General features: G+C 32.6%; 1 protein-coding gene and 1 long non-coding RNA gene across 10 annotated transcripts in view; one reads left to right on the top strand and one right to left on the bottom strand.

Moving 5' to 3' along the window:
• Positions 1 to 2,103: 2,103 nt before the first annotated feature.
• Positions 2,104 to 9,083, bottom strand: part of LOC110797679 (uncharacterized) — a 54,581-nt gene continuing 47,601 nt past the window's right edge. For 3 of the 8 annotated variants that reach the window (XM_056836498.1, XM_056836497.1, XM_056836496.1), the window contains 4 exons: positions 4,872 to 4,962; positions 3,120 to 3,352; positions 2,481 to 2,764; positions 2,104 to 2,382 (listed from right to left, as the gene is read on the bottom strand). In XM_056836498.1, coding sequence (XP_056692476.1) covers positions 2,639 to 2,764; positions 3,120 to 3,352; positions 4,872 to 4,962 — 450 coding nt within the window. In that variant the 3' untranslated portion in view covers positions 2,104 to 2,382; positions 2,481 to 2,638. Of the gene's footprint in view, positions 2,383 to 2,480; positions 2,828 to 3,076; positions 3,353 to 4,871; positions 4,963 to 9,083 lie in introns of all 8 variants that reach the window. The other 5 variants (XM_056836499.1, XM_056836500.1, XM_056836503.1 and 2 more) reach the window with 5 other exon arrangements.
• Positions 5,829 to 8,342, top strand: LOC130467754 (uncharacterized). 2 transcript variants are annotated; one of them, XR_008927489.1, is made up of 3 exons: positions 5,829 to 6,196; positions 6,289 to 6,519; positions 8,099 to 8,342. It is a non-coding gene; the product is annotated as an uncharacterized lncRNA (long non-coding RNA). The 2 variants fall into 2 exon arrangements; XR_008927488.1 differs by having other exon boundaries at positions 5,829 to 6,519.

Genomic DNA, 9,083 nt, shown 5'->3' with positions numbered 1-9,083 from the left:
GTAAGCCAAGATTTTAAATATTTGCTCATTTAGATACATTGAGCAAAATTTTATAATATTAACAAATCCAAACTTTAAAATTTTAAAAATGAGCAAAAATATTTTTGCTCATTTGTGTAAACTATAAAAAATGAGCAAAAATATTTGCTCATTTGTGTAAACTATAAGAAATGAGAAAAAAATATTTGCTCATTTGTGTAAACGATAAAAAATGAGCAAATTTTTTGAATGTTAAGTAATCTGAAATTTTAAAATATTTGCTCATTTAGACACGATGAGAAAAAGTATTGAATATTAACAAACCCGAACTTTAAAATTTTATAAATGAGCAAAAATATTTGCTCATTTGTGTGAAGTATATGAAATGAGCAAAAATATTTGCTCATTTGTGTAAACTATAAAACATGAGCAAAAATATTTGCTCATTTGTGTAAACTATAAGAAATGAGCAAAAATATTTGCTCATTTGAGTAAAGTATAAGAAATGAGCAAAAATATTTGGTCATTTGTGTAAACGATAAAAAATGAGCAAATTTTTTGAATGTTAAGTAATCTCAAATTTTAAAATATTTGCTCATTTAGACACGATGAGCAAAAGTATTCAATATTAACAAACCCGAACTTTAAAATTTTATAAATGAGCAAAAATACTTTCTCATTTGTGTGAAATATGAAATGAGCAAAAATATTTGCTCATTTGTGTAAACTATAAGAAATGAGCAAAAATATTTGCTCATTTGTGTAAACGATGAAAAATGAGCAAAAATATTTGCTCATTTAAGAAATGAGCAAAAATATTTGCTCATTTGTGTAAACTATAAGAAATGAGCAAAAATATTTTGCTCATTTGTGTAAACGATAAAAAATGAGCAAAAATATTTGCTCATTTACAAACAATGAGCAAATTTTGAATGCTAAGTAATATGAGATTTTAAAATATTTTCTCATTTAGACAAAATGAGCAAAAGTTTTGAATATTAACAAATCCGAACATTAAATATAAATAATGCGGAAAAATATTTTCATTTGTGTAAACCATTATAAAGAGAAATTTTTTTGAACGTTAAGTAATCTGAGATTTTCAAATATTTGCTCATTTACAAACAATGAGCAAAAGTTTTAAATAATGAAGTAACAAACTTAGACTTAAAATTTTAAAAGCAGATAAAAATATTTGCTCATTTGTTTAAATTATAAAAAATGAGCAAAAATATTTGCTCATTTGTGTAAACTATATAAAAAATGAGCAATTTTTTTGAATGTTAAGTAATATGAGCTTTAAAATATTTGCTCATTTAGACACAATGAGCAAAAGTTTTGAATATTAACAAGTCCGAACTTTAAAATTTTTAAAAAAAACCAAAAATATTTGCTCATTTGTGTAAAAAATAAAAAAATGAGTAAATTTTTGAATGTTTAAGTAAGCCAAGATTTTAAATATTTGCTCATTTAGACACAATGAGCAAAAGTTTAGAATATTAACAAATCCAAACTTTAAAATTTTAAAAATGAGCAAAAATATTTTTGCTCATTTGTGTAAACTATAAAAAATGAGCAAAAATATTTGCTCATTTGTGTAAACTATAAGAAATGAGCAAAAATATTTGCTCATTTGAGTAAAGTATAAGAAATGAGCAAAAATATTTGCTCATTTGTGTAAACGATAAAAAATGAGCAAATTTTTTGAATGTTAAGTAATCTGAAATTTTAAAATATTTGCTCATTTAGACACGATGAGCAAAAGAATTGAATATTAACAAACCCGAACTTTAAAATTTTATAAATGAGCAAAAATATTTGCTCATTTGTGTGAAGTATATGAAATGAGCAAAAATATTTGCTCATTTGCGTAAACTATAAAAAATGAGCAAAAATATTTGCAAATATTTGCTCATTTGAGTAAAGTATAAGAAATGAGCAAAAATATTTGCTCATTTGTGTAAACGATAAAAAATGAGCAAATTTTTTGAATGTTAAGTAATCTGAAATTTTAAAATATTTGCTCATTTAGACACGATGAGCAAAAGTAAAGATTAACCTACGTGGGATTCGAACCCACATCTTGTGCATTTGCACAATGCTCTACCTATTGAGCTAGTAGGCTAGTGTTTTTAAATAGAATCAACAAAAGTAAAGCAAAAACCAAAAAAAAAAAGTAAATCAAAACAATTCGAAAAGTTGAGCTAATAGCAATAACAGACCAACATCAACATATTTCACGAAGTCAACGCAGGTCAACTCTTGCCAAATAATTAATTAGCTGACCTAGATTTCTCCTCTTTCTATCTAGATCATGGCTGCCAATGCAATCTGCCATGCCCTTGTTGCTGCTTCAATAGACCAGCCAAACCTGGAATCCAATTAGGTACGAGAACTATCAACCTGTGAATGCAATCAGATTTTTTTTTCAGAACTTCACAAAACAGAACACAAAGGAAGTCAAATCACAGTTTTTCCAACTTTGGTGCTGCAGTACTTACTTCCTCCTTGAAGCAGCATGTACAATTTTGATTCATAGTGTAGTTGGGGATGCTTGGTCTTCACAGATTATTTCACCTGTCCCTGCAAACCGCCTTGCTTCCTAGCTTTCTCTTGTGGGGCTTGCTTCTCTAAATCTTCAACGAAGGTCTTATCACCCTCACTTCCTTGAGCCTACTAAACTAAGCCTACTGAACCTAGCATTGAGTGCAGCTAGAGATGACGCTTTGAAAGGATCAGGAATACCAATATTGTCTTCTTCATCACTAAGAATCACAACATCAACCTGTGAGAGTTACAACATCAACCTGTGAGAGTTACAACATCAACCTGTGAGAGTTACAACAACCTGTGAGAATCAAAGATATTGTTAATACTCAAAATACAAACTACATCAGCCAAAACCAGGAGAATAATGAACCAGAAGCAAGAGAATCGCAAATATAACCAAACTCAACACTTATAAACTACTTGGATATTCATGAAAGGAAAAAAAACAAATCACAGATTCAATGAAATCAACTCAAATCGATTCTTGAATTTATCTAATTCTAGGATATCTAATACAGAACCCTCATTCACTAGCCAAAAGAAGTACCCATGTCACAATCCCTAATCCAGAATTCATTGCTGATACTCACTAGCCAAACGGGCAAGAAGGATTCCTCATCAATCCAATCAGCATAGATGCCAACCAACTTCTTAATCTTTTTCTTCTTGAATAAGAAAACTCTTGGTGCCACTGGTGGCAGTTTCTGCATCAAAGCACTGGGTTTCTGAGCCTCATTAGGTAGGATATTTTTTACCAGTGGTATTAGAGCAATAGGTGTGTATCCAAATTTTGATGCAAGGGTGGGTGCAGATCTTCTTAAATCTGAAACAAAACATGAGAGATTTGGTAAAAGTCAGTCATAAAATCAAGATCCTGATGAATGAGTGAATCTAAGCAGCTAAAACCCAGCCTGCTACATAACAGAACTGTTAGAAAACTAGTCTGCAATCTGCTTTGAACATAATGCATGATAAGCTAAATACAGATTCTGTCCTGATGAACTCGAAGCAGCCATGTTAGAGAAACATGGTGTCACGGTAATTCATATCAACAAATCAATGATCAATGCTTACAGATAGCTGTGACTAGAAAAGGGAATACACAAATGTGGTTTGGAAAAGGAAAAACAGGTAGAAAAGCTAAAACTGCCAGCAAACTTTAACATGACTCATGATCTATTTCAACCTTTTGATTCCTACCTATGCACATTGAACATTTGAGTGAATTCAATTAGCCACTGTCAGGAAGTCACATAAGAAGTAGAATACTTCGAGGACTTGTTACAATTCAGTGCAAAACAAACAATAACTACATAACCCAAACAGCCAAATGCACGAAGCTCGCATCTACAGTACGGTTGGGTGATGTATGTGCATACACTTTCCACTATAAATGCAGTGAAGGTGTTCGAATAAGATCCTAGTTCAGTACAAATCAGAAGTAAGAAGCCGATCAGTTTGATTAGCCAATTCTATAATGCAAGATAGATCCTAGTTTACTATTTTTCAATCATGTAGGATCAAGTCTTACAAGATCCAATTGATAAGATATGAGAAATTTCAGTAAATTTCGGCCATATCCAACCAGTCTAATAGCTCATGAACTTTCGGGAAAAGAACGCAGCCTAAGTCAAGCTTTATATTTCTTACATTAATTTGTCTACAATGCTTTGTTGAGGGTACGTCGGTCCTTTTAATCTTAATAAAATCAGTTTAAGATCTAGTAATTAGTTTAGGTTAGTTGAGATTAGTTTGGATAAGTTCAGATAAGTTTCAATCGAGTTCAATAACTTCCAAACAAGTTCAATCAAGTTTAATAAAACTACTATGACTATGTAAAATAAATTTCAATCAATCAAAAATCTACAAAATCTAAAATGTTCTGCCTGTGTGGATTAATCTAATGGTGAAAGGCATGACAAAATCTCTGCTTGTCCTGTAAAAGAGTATTATAGCTAAAACCCTTTCTGAACAACTGTAAAATGTAGTTCTCAAGTTTATAATTTCTTACTGATTTCATCAACGCGAAAGTTTAGTAGGAACCATGACAGTGTAGTCTATCAGTACAAACTAACAATACTAACAGTGTAGCAGGCAGAGACTTAGGCACTAAAAAAAGATTCTAGTAACTAATACATTCATCTTGATCTGTCAATCCAAAGATTCTAGTAACCGATGCATTTCATCTTGTAAAATTTCAAACAAAAGATTCTAGTGACAAAAATTTCAAACAAAATCTCCTTGTAAAATCAAGCAACTGTGTGAAGTGTCTAAGAACCACCAAAGGATCCATGTGTATATATTATAAGCTAATAAGAAGAACAATCCCACTCAAGTATTACATGCTGCAAAATATTTCCAACTTAAATTCTCTGAGAAATTAGTCTCCTGCTCAGGTCCTTCCTTTCTCGAATTATTCTGCAATCCCATGAACTGTGACCAATAAAATTGAACTGAATAAGAAAATCATAAATCTTCATAATCATAAACACATAAAAAAAAGCTTTGAATTTACTATCCAATTTGAGTTAATTGCACCAAGATTCGACATACTGCAAACATCAATCACAACACTACTTAATTGCACCAAAATTCGCAGAAAATTAAACACAATTCGACCTAAATTATCTCATTATCTACAATTTCAAGAAACAATCAGAGAAAGAAAGAACAATTTAACTAATAAATCATGAAGTGAACATTAAATTTCAACAAAATTGTAATAAAACTCAAAATATAACCCTACAATTTCATAAATCAGCAAAGAATCACTCACCAGTTGCAATAAAGGAGACAACGCATAGATGATGGCAGCGTAGAGATGGTGGCGGCACCGTGGTTGGAGCAGGTGAGGACACGGTGACGGTGGCGGTGGCGGTGGCGGTGGCGGTGGCGAGAGAATCACGAAGGGAGAGTGAAAATGGAGGAGAGAGAATCACGAAGGAGATGGAGAGAGAAAATGGAGGAGCTCTTGAAAGTGAAGCACGAGGAGAGAGAGAATGGAGCAAATTTCTGGAAATCGGGAGAGCGGAAATATTTGCTCATATTTCTTTCCAATATTTACGATTTTGCCATTATTAAAACGCGAAAGTTGGAGCATTTGAGCTGTCAGATCTAATTACATTGAACGCATGAGATTGCTTCTCATTCTTCTCATTTTAAGCTCCCTTCTCATTTGAGTGTAAATCTATATATATATATATATATATATATATATATATATATATATATATATATAAATCCATATATACTAGTTAAGTAACTATTAAAACAAGTAGTTAATTTAATTACAGTATAAGTTATCACGTAGTGTTTTCTGCAACCTCGGATGAAGGAATTATTTATTTGAGAGGAGTTTTGACTGTGAAATTGGACCATATACTTGGTATAGTTAATTATTAAGCATTATTTTTGGGAATAGATTAAGTTAAATTTAGAAGAGAGCTTTTAACCATGCCTAGGAACAAGTGGAAAATCTGGTCAGCAAGATCATAGTGAGAGATCCTTTTAACCCTCTTAAACTCATCCAAATAAGGGGCTTTTTGACATTTTGCATCCCCAAGGAACATACCTCAGTATCATAGTAACCTCCACCCATTTATAATTCATTTACCACTTGCCCAGAACCTTTCTTTCTCTCTCTTCTACTCGCCCAAAACCAGCGAAGGTAGCTGAGCTACCATTTCTCTTCTCCTCCGTTTTCCTCTTCTCTTTTCTTGCATGCAAGTTTATCAAACTAATATTTGATGTTTATTACAGAGTGGGTAGCAAGATATTCGTAGGAAAAATCTTGGGAACTTGGAGAATTAGAGGCAAAATTTTAATCAGGTAAATCTGGAACTCAGTCACTATTTGAGGTTATAAATAAAAATGCGTTGGAGATCTTGGACTGACTTCTTGATGATTTTTGTTCATTGATATGAGGTGCATCTTGGTGTAAAATTTCGTGGGAAAAAGAGGAGTTTAGGTCCACAAAATCTCTGTTGTAAGGTACACACTCAGAACTGGAATTTTGAAAAAACAATGAAATTGAGATTTATGGATGGATTTTAATTCTTGGTCGAATTAAAGAGTTGTGGGGCTTGTGAATGTTTAATAACCATGTTTTCTTGTTGTATTTGATATCAAAAATGTTTTAGAATGTTTGCATGTTATGAAAGTATGGATTTTTCCAAACAAGAATTGCCTTAGTTTAATATCTTGGTGATTAAGGGTTTTGGTGATGAATTTCTATCTTTTTGTGGTGATTTGTTGTTGTGAATGGTAACTTGAGATTTCTGATTGTATGAAAAGAGTAATAGCCCCTTGGTTTTGTGAGGAAGATTGCATTTCTTAAGTTGCATGTTTTCAAAATTTAATCTAGTTGGGCTTTCCATTAATAAATTCTTGTGTGACTTGCTTAAACAACCAAATAGAAAACTAATTCTGAAATCACATTATTCCCCTTTTTTAATCATAAATTTCAGTAGAATAAGGGTGTTTACTAATTTGGTTTTAGAAAAGTTCAACTATTAGGCCTTTATAAGCATTTAAATTGAAACCGAAATCCTTATTGAAAGCGTGTTTAAGAGAAAATTACTTTTAAATTTCTAAAATCAATTTGTCAAGGAATTAAATTCTTACGATGTTCACATGGATTCATTAGATTTCACCCAAGGGATTTCAACTATAAACGATAAGGTGTTAACACAAAAGTTAAGCCTCACTAAATTTCTTACTACCGGTTTCCAAAAAATTTATTTTGAAATATTTGTGATTTGAATTGATTTTTCTTAAGACTAACTCCTATGGTCAACCACGATGTTGAACTAAGGCAATGACAACTATTAAAGATTATTTTAAATAATATCTTTTCAAATAAGTTAAAGAAGTGTTTGGGTGGGTTACTACCCAACCACATTGCTTTAGAAACAAAAATCAAGTTGTTAAGTGAATCTTCAAATTTTGACTTAAGTAAAACTCTGATTTGAGTTTTCTTTCTAAAAGTACTAGGGTGTGAAGCCATGATTTGTCTTGAATCAAACCAACTTTACATAATTAAATAGCTAAAACCTTTTGGTCTAGGGAAGTAGCCGTGTATCACAGTGATGAAAAACATTTAAAGCGAGTGCCACAATGGTGGACTCGTAGTTCAACGGGATAGACCCGTTAAAGCGGCTTGGCCGTAAAGCGATCAGTGCTACAAAAGTAGACTCGTAGAGGCGGGATAGACCCGTAATTAGGGACATGTCCTAGTAAAGTCTTGCAAGCGTAAGTTTAAAGAGGAGGCGACGGCCCCACTGGTCTAGGTACAGTTGGTTGAATAATCCCTCCCTATTCGTGTTCACTTTCCCTTAAGGCAACCCTTTGAAGAACTTCTTTAAACCAAGTTTTTTTTTTTTATAAAAAAGTGTTGTAAACATTTGATTCTGAAATCGATAGTTTGTTTTGCATATAAGGTGACTATTTTGTTTCCATTTTTCTTCTCTTTTATTATTATGTTCCACATTATTCCCTATTTCAAACTGATGTGTACTCAGCTTTGTGCTGACTGTGTGTTTTGTTTTTGAACCTGTCCTGGTGGGGGCAGACCCTTGTGGATCGTGCAGGTAGACCGATGGTGGTTCTTTTGCTTAATGTATATATTGTGTGATGAATAATGTAATTAAGTAGTATCTTGGGTTTCGTGGTTAGCTGGTCTTACGTATGTAGACAAGTAATGTATTTTGGCTGAAGGAATGGGTTGTAAGTCTTGTATTATCTATGTTATTGTGGTCAAGTACCTTCAAACATATCATGTTTTGTAATGACTTAAAGGATGGTTCCTTGTGTGGTATCCCGTTAATCCAGGGTTAGACTATAGGCTATTACAGCTAACATGAACGATAAGGAACCGTCCACGACTTCACGAAAGTTGACCAAGAAAAGTAAAAAGGTTATGTTAAAGAGAGTAAACACTCAATGGAACAGTTCAAAGAACAGAAAAAATTATGGAACAACACATGGCTAATCAAACCTTGGTATTCTAAACATAGTGTTCTTCCAATAGAGCTGAAATATCAATTAATACTCCGTGTATTTGCTTTTCGTTTATAATGGACTAAATCCTCAAAATAAACAATTAGTACTTGTTTCTTCTTGAGACTCTTGAGACTCTTGAGACTTGTGAGCAGCAAGCAGTCATCGCGTTAGAGATTAGGGTTAATTGGAATCTCTCCTCAATTATCACATGGGAGCAGTTATGCAAGTCCAACAACTCTTAGCCAGCTTCGCATCAGCCTCAGCCTCTTAGAGGCATTGTGCTGTTATGTTTTATCCAGAAATTCATCTCTCTCATCAAACCGGTAATCATCATTCGCATTTCACAACTTTTGGTAGTCATGGAAAGGAAACTACTTTTCATTAAATCAAGATAAAGAAGGAAATGAAGAATGGATTGCTCTATTTATAGGCTATGAACAAACATGGCTAATCAAACCTTGGTTGCCATGCATGATGTTCCAAACTTTATCTCAAAATATCTTACTTTTGACAAATATGGAACTTTCTGGATTCCTCTAAAGACAAGAATCTGA

This window comes from Spinacia oleracea, chromosome 2 (assembly GCF_020520425.1).
Source record: "Spinacia oleracea cultivar Varoflay chromosome 2, BTI_SOV_V1, whole genome shotgun sequence".
Taxonomy (NCBI): Eukaryota; Viridiplantae; Streptophyta; class Magnoliopsida; order Caryophyllales; family Amaranthaceae; genus Spinacia; species Spinacia oleracea.
This window is presented reverse-complemented; position numbering and strand designations above follow the sequence as displayed.